We start from the raw sequence: 12,713 nt of genomic DNA, 5'->3' as shown, positions 1-12,713 counted from the left end.
ATTAATAATGGTCTTTCAGTCCTGCCAAAGGATATTTTTCATTGTAATCCTGTTCTTGCATTTTTGCATCCAAACATGCCACACGCCTGCTACTAATTTCCTCCTCAGCCAGGCAGCTGTGATGAGGCCTACAAAGAGCCATTAAATTTGAAAGTCCCTTGGTGTTATTTCCAGACTTGCTGTGTAAGTCTGGTCTCCTACACCTCCCCCATCCCCAATGCAACTTAACATAATAATAATAATAATAATAATAATAATAATAATAATAATAATGTCCCCTTTGTGTGACCACCCAGTCAAAACATTTCCGTAAACGAAGACTGATTTTTTTGAGGTGGAAATCCATTAAAATATTAAGTTTACTCCAAGGTTTCTGTACATTTTGAATCAGGATTGTTCTGTCTGATTTCCACAGCTAAAAGAGCTGTTGTTACTATCCAGCTTGGTAGCATTGCTTGGTGAGCAAGAGTATTTTGCCTTGTGGCTCAAAATCTAGTTGCTTTCTCTTTGATGTGGGCTGTTCATTACTAGTTTCCCTCTTCAGCTGTAAAGCATTGGTAGTCTCACAGAGGTATTGTGGGGCTATAATAATTAATGATTATAAGCTTTCTCAGCAACAAAGCACTATAGTTTTCATTACACTTACGATATCAGTGGGCACCATGTTCATTAATTATTTTATGAATTGTAGCGGACTAGCTGTGTAATTATTACGCTATAAAATATACAGGCATGCTTTCTGGTTACCTCAATGTCTAAATCATTGTGCTCAAGGATGAGCCGAATATTATTGTAGCATTTGTGATGGGATAAAAATGTAATTCCTGAGCCATTGCTAGGGAACCTTCTGCAGCTATAAATCACTGGTGAAGATTTTAATTCTAATGCCGATTTCAAAAGGGCAAATTAAGAGTAGAATGCCTCTTCATCACATGTCTCATAAGTGAGATGAATAGAAGTGGAATCATTTGTTTTAACCAACATGATTCTGCTTTTCTGTTTTTTAGACTTCTAGTCAAACGGAACTGGAAAACTGGATTACAGCAGTTCATTCTGCTTGCGCGACTGCAGTGGCCCGACAGCACCACAAAGAAGACACTGTCAAGCTGTTGAAAACGGAGATTAAAAAACTGGAGCAGAAGATTGATATGGACGAGAAGATGAAGAAAATGGGGGAAATGCATTTCCTCAGTTTGTCTTCTGTCAGAGACTCCAAGAAGAAGAAGACAATTCTTGATCAGGTAACTTTACTTGCATGCATTAAATATATGGCTATAAAATAAAATTCAGGTGTCCACAAGTGTCTGCTACAGTTATTGTCCTACTTTAAATAAAATTGTTTTTATTAAATATTTTGAATTTTATAAATCCTAAAAACAACATAACACCAGAATAAACAACACGGTAGTACAGAGCGACTGCGATGATCTTAAGTAGCTGGTGTAAAACTGAGGAGCCATGGGACTTTCTGCTTTCTTTTTCAACTGTGTTGCATGCATGGGCATTGCTAATGGTGCTTCAGAAGCTTCATATATTTCTTCCCCCGTGGAGCATTGCATCTGGTCATCTTCTGTACCTTATACTTCCAATTTGAATTTGGCAACGTTCAGCTGACTTGACCAAAAGAAAATTTACTCTGATGGCAAATATCTGTCGTACTATTGCAGTGGCCATTTGTCGCTGTAAGCAAGGGAACATAGGAACCTGCATTTACTGAGTCAAACCCATGGTTGGTCTTCTTCTTCTTTGGCAATTGCTCGTAGCTGAGTAAGATTGTCTTTCATGAACATGGTCTTAACAGTGAGTCCTTAAGTGACTGTGGAGGCCAATGGATCCACATGTCCTTCCGCAGTGGGGACATAGGTTTTCAGGCAGGAGTTGATCACTGTGAGGGTTTGCCAAGCGTGCCTTCCTCTTAGCACGTTTCTCCCTTTCGTCCTGAGTTCAAGCGTCTTCAAAGCCCATGGCACCTTTGGTATAGGCTGTTCTCCAATTGGAGCACTTGCAGGCCAGTGTTTCCCAGTTGTCTGTGTTTATTCTGCATTTTTTTAGATTTGCCTTAAGAGAGAGTCTTTAAACCTCTTGTGTTGACCACCAGCATTACGCTTTCCATTTTTAAGTTCTGAATAGAGTAGTTGCTTTGGAAGACGATAATCAGGCATCCGCACAACATGACCAGTCCAACAGAGTTGATGTGGGTGTTTTTTTTTTAATTGCACATAATTCCTTTATTTTACTGAGATTAGGGCAAATGCAGCCATTGTACAGTGAAGTGAGCTCCAGTGTAAACCTGCCCTAAATCAGGCAGGGATACCACATAGACTGTGGGGCAGAAAAGCAACACATGATGATACAACGAAGTTCATGTTGAAGAATCATTGCTTTTGACACTGGTGATCTTTGCTTCTTCCAGTACACTGGCATTAGCTCACCTGTCTTCCCAAGTGATGTCTACATAGACTGGCAGCAGCTCTCCAGGTTTCAGACAGGGAGATCTCCCCACCCTACCTGGGGATGCCAGCAATTGAAACTGGTACCTTCTGCATGCACTGCAGATGTTCTGCCGCTGAGCTATATCCTTGTCTAAAAGCAGATTAAACAAATTCTTGGAGGATATCAATGACTACTAATCACAATGGCCATGTATCTCCTCCTGCTTCAGAGGCCCTATGTCTCTGAAACTTAGTTGCTAAGGAACACAAGTGGAAAAGTGCTATTGCATTCATGTCCTGCTTGTGGGCTTCTCATGGTGTGATACTTACTAGGGAGCAGGCCCCATTGAGTTCACCAAGCCTTACTTCTGAGTAAGTGTACTTAGAATTGCAGTGTTAATCATGGAAAGGAACATATGGAGCCCCCTTTGCTGAGCTGCAGCAGCTCTTTAACCAGGCCTCTAAATGTAACTAGAATGTTAACCAAAGAAAAACTATGCAGTATTATGGAGATTTCTATCCTTTTCAAAGTGTTCCCTACTAGCAATCTGCACGGCACAGGCTGATGGTGGCATTCTGCTCTGTATCTGACAGATGTTAATGTATTCCCCAGTGTGCTTTATTCATTTTCTTTAGTACAATGACAAACTTCATTGCTTTTTAAGCTGCTGCTGCTGCTGACAGCCTAGGGATTTTTTTTTTAATTTTTTTGCTGTAGTTCTGGTGTCTTCATACCTCTATTGTGTTTCATGAAAACACTCTCTCGGTGAGAGGAGAATCCAGCTGCAATAAAGAGGAAATAAAAACCAGAATTTTAATGTTATTAGCATCGTATCCAAGTAATAGTTGTATTCGGATTTCTCCCCCTTTGAAAATAAAGATATTTACTTTCCTCCAACTTAGATCTAAATCCCCCTTATAAATATAATAAATTTGGACAGTGGAAGACAATTTTATAAAATCTGGTATCTATACTTGTATGTTATTGTATGGTATCATATGGACTTTAATGTTTACTTACCTCTGTGATCTTCTTCTTCTAGATCTTTGTTTGGGAACAAAACCTGGAACAGTTCCAAATGGATCTCTTTCGGTATCGTTGCTACTTAGCTAGCCTCCAGGGCGGGGAACTGCCAAATCCAAAAACGTTGCTCGCATTTGCAAGTCGCCCAACTAAAGATGCAATGGGCCGTCTTGGAATCTTTTCAGTGTCTTCTTTTCATGCACTGGTGAGTTTAAACTGATGCCAGAGGTTATTGTTGCTAAAATAGAAATCACTTGGTGCTTTTGTAAGAAGGTTAACTGAGTGCTGTTGCTGTGCAGCCCCTGTACATCTTGGTGATATAAGTCTGTTCTTGGTCTCTGCTGTCAGCAAAAACCTGGGTACTATCTCTTTTGGCTCCAAATATTTTTAGCATTTTGGGGGTGAAAAATTTGAATCAGTCTTAACATCTCAAAGAGATAAAATTAATAATAATAATAATAATAATAATAATAATAATAATATGTTTCATATATTCTGGATGCTAGAATCCTTTTTATTGCCATTCATTATTGTAAAGGCTTTCATTCTCATTCATTGTTAATGGTGAGAACATGAGAAGAGCCTGCTGGATCAGGCCAATAGCCCACCTATTCCTTTCCTCCCAGTGGCCAACCAGATGCCTGTGGGAAATCTGCAAGCAGGATTGGAGCATAGGAGCACTTTCCCCGCCTGTGGTTTCCAGCAATGGCTATTCAGAAGCATTACTTCTCCAACTCTGGAGGCAGAGCATAGCTGTCATGGCCTTCAATAGCCCTCTCCTCCTCCATGAACTTGTCTAACCCTCTTTTAAGGCCATCTAGGTTGGTAGCCGAGGGACGCAGGTGGCGCTGTGGGTTAAAGCCTCAGCGCCTAGGACTTGCCGATCGAAAGGTCGGCGGTTCGAATCCCTGCGGCGGGGTGCGCTCCCGCTGCTCGGTCCCAGCGCCTGCCAACCTAGCAGTTCGAAAGCACCTCCGGGTGCAAGTAGATAAATAGGGACCGCTTACCAGCGGGAAGGTAAACGGCGTTTCCGTATGCGGATCTGGCTCGCCAGAGCAGCGATGTCACTCTGGCCACGTGACCCGGAAGTGTCTCCGGACAGCGCTGGCCCCTGGCCTCTTAAGTGAGATGGGCGCACAACCCCAGAGTCTGTCAAGACTGGCCCGTACGGGCAGGGGTACCTTTACCTTTACCTTTAGGTTGGTAGCCATCCCTGCCTCCTGTGGAAGCGAGTTCCATATTTTATCTCTGTACTCGATGAAGAAGTACTTTCTTTTATCTGTCCTGAATATTACAGTGTTCAGCTTCATTGGATGTCCATGAATGGAGGTGGGAGGCTTTTAGCTATCCACTTTCTCCATGCTATGCGTAAGGTAATTGTAGTGGTTAAGAGTGGTGGACTCGTAATCTGGTGAACTGGATTCGCTTCCCTGCTCCTTTACATGCAGCTGCTGGGTGACCTTGGGCCAGTCACACTTCTCTGAAGTCTCTCAGCTCCACTCACCTCACAGAATGTTTGTTGTGGGGGAGGAAGGAAAAGGAGAATGTTAGCCGCTTTGAGACTCCTTAGGGTAGTGATAAAGTGGGATATCAAATCCAAACTCCTCCTAAAAGTCCCAAATGCTGCAACCTTTCTTCATAGGGGAGTTGCTCAGCCACCATCAATTCATATCCCATGAGCGTATACAGATATATTATAGAAGTAACTATCACTGAGTCAATTATTGCATAAGCAATTTTTGGAAAACCAGTTTGGTAACTATTTTAGTTGAAAAGTGGCAATAATAATCTATGGTAACCTTTACATTATTTCTGCTAGTGTTGTGATTTGATTGTGTAAATCTTTTGGATAACAAGTTAATAGTTTTAATAATACTTTATCCAGAAAAGGATAACTGACTGGTCTCAGCTCATCATGCTGCAGGAGGATAATGTATAACAAAGTGAGAAGTTATCCAGTAATGTTTGTAGTTAGCTACTTTAGAGCTGTGGCATCCTCACCACCAAACCTATTTCAGGCTGTGTAAGAGAGTGACCTATCCCTGAGCCCACAGCTGCAGCCAGAACAGAGTGGAAGGGGCAGCCAAAATGTGTCTGAAAGGCAATTTGAATACATTCTGTTTTGCTTCTCAGAGGGGAGAAACAGATGGAGAGTGTTGGGCACCAGAGATAGTCTTTCTAAGCCACCTAAGCAAGAAAGGCAGCTGAGAGCCCCAGAAAGCTAGAGAGTAGGCAGGAATGGAGACTGGGAGAAAGACCAAAAGGATAAGGTGCTGGGGGAGGCAAAAGTGGAAGTAACCTAGGAGTGAAGTAACTCCTTTTCTCTGCCCCCCCTTTAAAGAGGTTGTGCTTTGTTGTTGTTTTTTTGTCCCAGTTTGCCCTCTAGGGGTTACTGACAGAAGTGCTGTTAACTCATAAACTCTTATAGCTAAAGGATGCTTTCGTATTAAATTGCTCTTACGCATGTTACATAGCTCTTGCCCTGGGCTCTCTCCGTAATACAGCATAGCCATACTGGTTTCAATTCCCAACTGCGCTCCTATAATAAGTCATCCTTGTCATACCTTTCGCTGCTTGCTCTGTCACAAAATGACCACATAGGCAACCTGACTCAAGAGTTGGTGATTCCACTTGGACTAACCAGTTGGGAGAAAAATTCCAGGTGTATAAAATGTTGTCCTCTGCCCAAGTGATGTTACCTTAATTTGCTTTCAGAATAAAATATAACTTGGAATTTCTTCTAGCAGTAGTCCTTGATGAGAAAACAATGGCCCGTTGTTGTTGAGAGTAGCAATTGATATTTATATAGTATTATATAATTCGTAGGATGGTAACAGAATTGCCACCTATGAAATGTATCTAGTGTATGGATGCTGATTGTAAAACATAGTTAATGTTCAGCAGTTTGCCTTATGAATCACTGTGTTAGCATCTGGCTCTAAAAGTCAAATCAAAAATGGGTTTAAACTGATAGATTTCTAAAAAGAAGTATTATGGGCGGTATTCAATTAAGTTAGACTCAGCGCAGACCCATTTAAATTAATGAACATACTAAGTTAGGTATATTGATTTCAGTGGGTCTCCTCTGAGTAAAACTTAGTTGACTACCACCCTATGTCTGCCCCAGTCCGCAGCACATACAAGGTAATTTTTGGTTCAACATAATTTATACAAACCTCTTTAAAAATCTTGGCACACCTTAACATCTATGGGTCCTCATTAAAATTATGAGGTCTGGCACTCTAGCTTTGCTCTGATTGTGGTGTCTTTGGTTGAATTGCTTTTAATGCACCCGGCAGGTGGCCGCTCGCACAGGCGAATCTGGCGTCAGGAGAAGAACACAGGTGATGTCAAGATCAGCAAGCAAACGGAGAAGCCGTTTCTCTTCCCTTTGGGGTTTGGACACCACTTCAAAGAAAAAGCAAGGGAGACCAAGCATTAATCAGGTAGCCTAGCTCTTGAGAGAAAAAATTGCAAACTTCTTGGCTGGATCCTGAGCTCCAGCCTGTTTTGGGGGGCGGGTCTGGTATAATTTTTCTACAATCTCTGAACTTTGCATTTCCACAAATACAGGAATGAAGTGTGGCAGATCTTGGTAAGCATCTTCCTTTGGTTTCCCACACAGGGTGTTTGGGGTGGTGATGAGATCAGCACTAGTTGGAGTTACCGCTTCATAAATTGTTGGAAGTATTGCTAGAATTTCACCACAGCTTATGAGCTGTTTCTTAAGTGCACTTTTCTGGCCTTGCATTTCTCCACTTTCCATTTGATCTGATTCCCCACACATCTCTGAATGGGTCTCAGTAGGTGGTGGTTTAGATGGGGCAACCACCCTTGTTGGATTAGACCAGACAGCCATTTGCATTTGGCTGTTTTCCTAGCCAGGAAGGAATTTTATCCAATTTTAATTTGAGATGATAATTTCCTCCCTTGAAGCACTTATTCATTTGTCCCAGTAACATGAGATCTTTCCAAATTTAGAAAGCATTTGCATCATCCTATTGTAATTTAAAATAGCACGTTCTGTGCCTCTGCAGGTGTTTGGTGAAGGAGCTGATTCTGTAAAGAAATCTTTAGAAGGAATATTTGATGACACTGTTCAAGAAAGCAAGGTAAAAAAAAAAAAAGAACATTTTATTAATTTACACAAAGGAGTCCAATTAGCTCGTGAATCTCTTTTTAGAATGTAGCCCACTCCTTTAGGACAGAGTAAAAGTATTGAAGGGAAGAGCGAGTCATGCAGCAGCTCAGCTCTGCCAGATGTCAGCCTGTTTGAAACATGGTCAAGCAATGAGGTAGAGGGAGCTTGGCACTGCTCAGCTCCAAAGTATGCTGCAGAGAAGGGAACTCTTAAACCTTCAATGGTATTTCTGCGAGTGAGGCCAGTAAGTTCCATGGTCACTGGCCACTGGAGGTGGGTAGTATTCTGATTCTGTAGTTTACCTATGCTACCACTGATTAAACCTTTGTCTGTGAAGAATATTTGGGGGGGGGGAGGAATTCCTTGTATCAGAAGACCTATTAGAGCAATCATTTTTAATAGCTACTTGTTTAATCAGAATTGAATTTAATTCTGCCCCTAAACCTATGTTCACACCTGTCTCTATAAATATGAGGCAGGATTCTTTTCTTCCTTATCAGGGCATGTAAGAATGTAGTAATTGTCCTCGTGGATCAGAGCAAAGTACTTGTCTAGTTCAGCAGTCTGCCTCCAGCAGTAGTCAGGCACATGCTGCCAGGAATTTTTCACACAGGTTTCTGATAATCCCTCCTCAACAACCCCCTCGCCTCAGTTTTTATTCAATTTTCCAGGATTTGTGCTTGTTTATTTTGTTCATATGACAACTCAGGTTTTTAAAAGTTGTCCTTGATTGCTCTTCATCCATGTTAGCATCCTTTTTGTACTTTTCTGTGCCTTCCTTACTTTTATTTGGACTTCTATTATATTGTCTTTTAAAACAAAGGTGAGGGGCAGATGTTGTTGGACTATAACTCTCATCCCTGATCATTGGCCATGCCGGCTGGGGCCGATAGGAGTTGGAGTCCAGCAACATCTGGAGGATCACAGGTTCCCCACTTTAAAAAACAAAACAAATACTCAGCCTCCCAGCTTTCAGAAGGGATTTTCAGAGAGTTTCATTTGGTTTCTGAAATTAAAGTTCTTTTTTCGGGGGTTCAAGAAAAAACTGAGGAGGAATTACCTGATTAATGTCTTATTTCATAAGAGGAGAAATGGATCACTGTATGACTCTGACAGCTTAGCCAAACTTAAGAACCATCAATAAGTGCCAGAACTAAGACGCATATCCCCCAAAATCTGAGGGATTTGAATTGCGGTTGACATAGAGGGAGCTTATTGTGTATAGTTTACTCAATTGAAGTAAAATTGGTTTTATAGGGGTGTTTTAACTTGGAACTGTTTAAATTGTATTGTTTATGGATAAATTTTGATGTATTGTTTTTAGATATGGGCCAATGGCCGTAATAAACCAATCAATCAAACTGAGGAGGAATTACAGGGCTGTGTTTACTGTGTTCAAAGCTGTGTAGAGCTGAAGTAGCCATTGGGGGAAAATGGCTTTAGCTGAATATACCGGGATAATACTTTCCTCTTATATGGATCCCACATTATGGTCACTAAGATTATAATTGTAATTGCTTATTTGCCTGGAGAACCAGGCATGCAGCAGTTCCTTTTAGGGGCAAGTCTAGCTCTTCCTCATATTCCTTGATGCCTTGCCACAACTGGTCTCCATATTTGCCCTCTCAAGGTCTGAGCAATCCTTTCTTCAGGGTAAGGCCCCCTTCCTGCATTCAGCAATTCCCCAGTCCCCCAAACGTGGCTTTGCTCTTAATTCTGCCAAGCATAGTCTGTCCATTTCCTCTGAAGAGGTGTTAGATTTTCATGAGGTCAAAAATACTTTGGCAACATTATGCATTTCAGCGCTGCTGCAAAACTATTTTGTACATGGCAAAACCTCACATTGCTTCCATATCACAAACAATAACAATGCACAGGCAATGTGATATGTAAAGACAGGGATTGAACATGTCACTTTTATGTGGAAAATGACTTCACAGAGACCACTGCTAATCTGGGTTGATGAGGACATATAAACACACCGTTCTCTGTGTTTGATCAATGTCTACACTGTAGAGAGACTTCTGCTCTGCCAATTACAGCCCTACCCTGTAACTCCCTAAAGAATACTGAGATGAAGCACCATTAAGTCTGGGCCAGGGGGCATATTTTTAATCAAGCAAATGGGGGTGTGATTGCATTTAAAACTAATGAGAATTCCATACATCTGTCACTTGCTTGGAATTATATTCCTCAGGGTCCATCTTAAACCTACAAAATAATAATAGTAATGATAAAAAATTAAATGCATGCAGCAGGTTGCCACTGGGCAGTTCAACCAAACCCACAATGACTTTCTCACCTGCAACTCTTTCTGTTGTGAATAGTGAGAATAGTGGTGTCTCTTCTTAGATTTATTTATCCTCTTGGTTTTTGTGTGCGCATACATTCCCCCCTGGTCCCAAGTCCAATGTATTCCAGGCGTTTTTTGGAAGCACTCTTCCCCCTTGACTCTGCTATTGCATGTGCAATAAGGATGCAGGCATCAAATAATTGTCCTTTACCAGAGTGGATAGACGTCAAAGAAGAAGAAAGGGAGTTGGCAACTTGGAGGCCAGCTGACAATCCTCTGGGGGTTGAATTTTAATTGGTTGCCTTCAGGGAAGCCAGCTCCCTACCCGTAATATAGTGCTTTAATTTTGTTATTTAATTTGATAGAAAACAAAGGCATACTTTATGGCCCCATATTTATGTTTAACTGGCAAATGAATCAGTTGTATTTGAGCAGAAGCGTGTTAATAACTGTGTGAATTTCTATTCAGAGAGAAAAAGAAGTGGCGCTCACCACAGTCCACCCACATAATCCCGATTCTGACATCTGGGTTCATGAGTATTTTACACCATCCTGGTACTGCCTGCCAAATAACCAGTCTGCCCTGACGGTAGTCCACCCGGGGGACACAACACGGGATGTCCTGGAAATGATTTGTAAGGTAAAAAAAGAAACATTATAAGAATTTTTGAATTTTCTATGATTATTTGAAATTGTGATTATAGCCATTTTACTCCCCTCCCCCTCCCAGTTTCAGAGTGTTCTAACTATAATGAGCCGTCCTGTGGTTTAATTTGACAAAAAATGAAAAGTTGCACAAGAATTCAGAACTGGATGGATTTCCCACATTTGAATGATCTGCAATCTGTGACAACCATATGTGTATGGAAATGTTTGTCATTGCACATCCTAAAAACCATTCTGAAATTCTCACTCCTTATGGAAGATTTAAATTTTAAGGTTTACATTTTTATTTTATTTTGGCTTCTCAGCATTTATTTGTAGCTTGTGCCTAGATTCTCCTATGCTATTATCATTTCAGCACAAGTTTTAATAGAATTGTGTGTGTGTGTGTGTGTGTGCGCGCGCGCATACACACACACAATTGTAAGTTTGGTTAAAATTAAGATGTTCAAAATCCAAGATAGTGATGTCCTGGTGCAGAGGTCTGTAAATGTTTCAGTCACACTCTTTTCCACGCGTGCTGAGCTGTCCCTTCCATTTAAGTAATGGTGGAAGCTGTACACGAATAGGAGCTTATTGTCTGCACTGGAGCTCTTTCATGCTGAATCATTTTTATTTTGTATTTATGTATAACTTTAAGGTTTTATATACCCTCTTGCTGAGTATTCCTGTCACCTGTGGTACCTGAACTTAATGCCATTATCCACAGGAAAAGTGGGTGAGCTCTGTTGAAATGAATTTTCCCCAGAGCTTTTTGGTCTAAGTTTTAAATTTATTTTTATTCACATTTGAATAATGAACCTTGCGCCAGTGCCCTTCCAATGTGCTTCCATTGATTATATTTGTATATTCAGCAAAACATTTTGCCTGTCATTCAGTTAAGTATGTTCTATTACTTTTTCATGTGATTCACCTATTTTTCATCTGTATCTTCTCTATCAGTTTCCACACTAAGCAATAAAACTTTTCATACTTCACTCTTTTTGAATTAAAGTTCGGTATTCAGTTAAACTAAGAAAGATGTTGACAGAACTCAGGTGTGCTGTGAGTGTGATATATGCACCTCATTGCATTGTAACCAGCACAAGAATTCATATACTTTTAGATTCTCAGGTGTATTTTTTAGGATTAATGACTTATCCATCTATACCAGGGGTCAGCAACCTTTTTCAGCCGTGGGCCAGTCCACCGTCCCTCAGACCATGTGGTGGGCCGGACTATATTTTTTGGGGGGAGGGGAATCAACAAATTCCTATGTCCCACAACTAGCTCCGAGATGCATTTTAAATAAAAGCACACATTCTACTCATGTAAAAACACCAGGCAGGCCCCACAAATAACCCAGAGATACATTTTAAATAAAAGGACACATTCTTCTCATGTAAAAACATGCTGATTCCCAGACCATCCGCGGGCCGGATTGAGAAGGCCTTAGGTTGCCTACCCCTGATCTATACAAACATGGAAATGGGTCTTGAATCTGCACACAAGTAGCATTTGAAATTTCCTCTAGTACTGTGACACATTCGCTATTTTCACACTTAGATTAGCCATGAAAGGTTGTAGCATAGTAAATATTAGTGGGATTGTTTGTCTGCCGACTGTTACAATTTGTGAATTGTTAGTTTGGAAAAAAAAAGGAGAGGGAATTTTCAGATAGATAGCTGTTAGCTGGGTTGCAACAAATTTAACTAATCTGTTTTCTGAGTTGTAGCGTTGGATTCTTTTAAGTATGGGACAAAGGGATGCGGGTAGCACTATGGTCTAAACCATAGAGCCTCTTTGGCTTGCTAATCAGAAGGTCGGCAGTTCGAATCTCTGTGACAGGGTGAGCTTCCATTGCTCTGTCCCAGCTCCTGCCAACCTAGCAGTTTGAAAGCATACCAGTGCAAACAGATAAATAGGTACTGCTGTGGCAGGAAGGTAAATATAAGTCCATCCCTGTAACATCCACTAACCAACTAAACTGAAACCCTTAAAGCAATTTGTTTAACACTTTGAATCTTTCATATTCAAATGATGCATTCAGAAACATAACTTTATGACTTTTAAAGAAAAGCCCAGTGTTGCACAGAAGGTATGAAGATAAGCATTTATTATGGGTAATTATATATTGTATTCACTGGCAAATGAATTTCTGGAGAGTACTGACACTCTCAG

General features: G+C 40.8%; 1 protein-coding gene across 12 annotated transcripts in view; it reads left to right on the top strand.

Moving 5' to 3' along the window:
- The window catches only part of TIAM1 (TIAM Rac1 associated GEF 1), a 187,948-nt gene that overhangs the window by 136,298 nt on the left and 38,937 nt on the right, over positions 1-12,713 (top strand). For all 12 annotated transcript variants that reach the window (XM_079972007.1, XM_079972001.1, XM_079972011.1 and 9 more), the window contains 5 exons: positions 1,008-1,241; positions 3,476-3,661; positions 6,756-6,902; positions 7,494-7,568; positions 10,360-10,530. In XM_079972007.1, coding sequence (XP_079828133.1) covers positions 1,008-1,241; positions 3,476-3,661; positions 6,756-6,902; positions 7,494-7,568; positions 10,360-10,530 — 813 coding nt within the window. The remainder of the gene's footprint in view (positions 1-1,007; positions 1,242-3,475; positions 3,662-6,755; positions 6,903-7,493; positions 7,569-10,359; positions 10,531-12,713) is intronic.

Source organism: Podarcis cretensis, assembly GCF_951804945.1.
Source record: "Podarcis cretensis genome assembly, chromosome: 4".
In the NCBI taxonomy this organism is placed as follows: Eukaryota; Metazoa; Chordata; class Lepidosauria; order Squamata; family Lacertidae; genus Podarcis; species Podarcis cretensis.
Note: the sequence above shows the minus strand (reverse complement) of the source record. Positions and strands in the feature narration are given on the sequence as shown.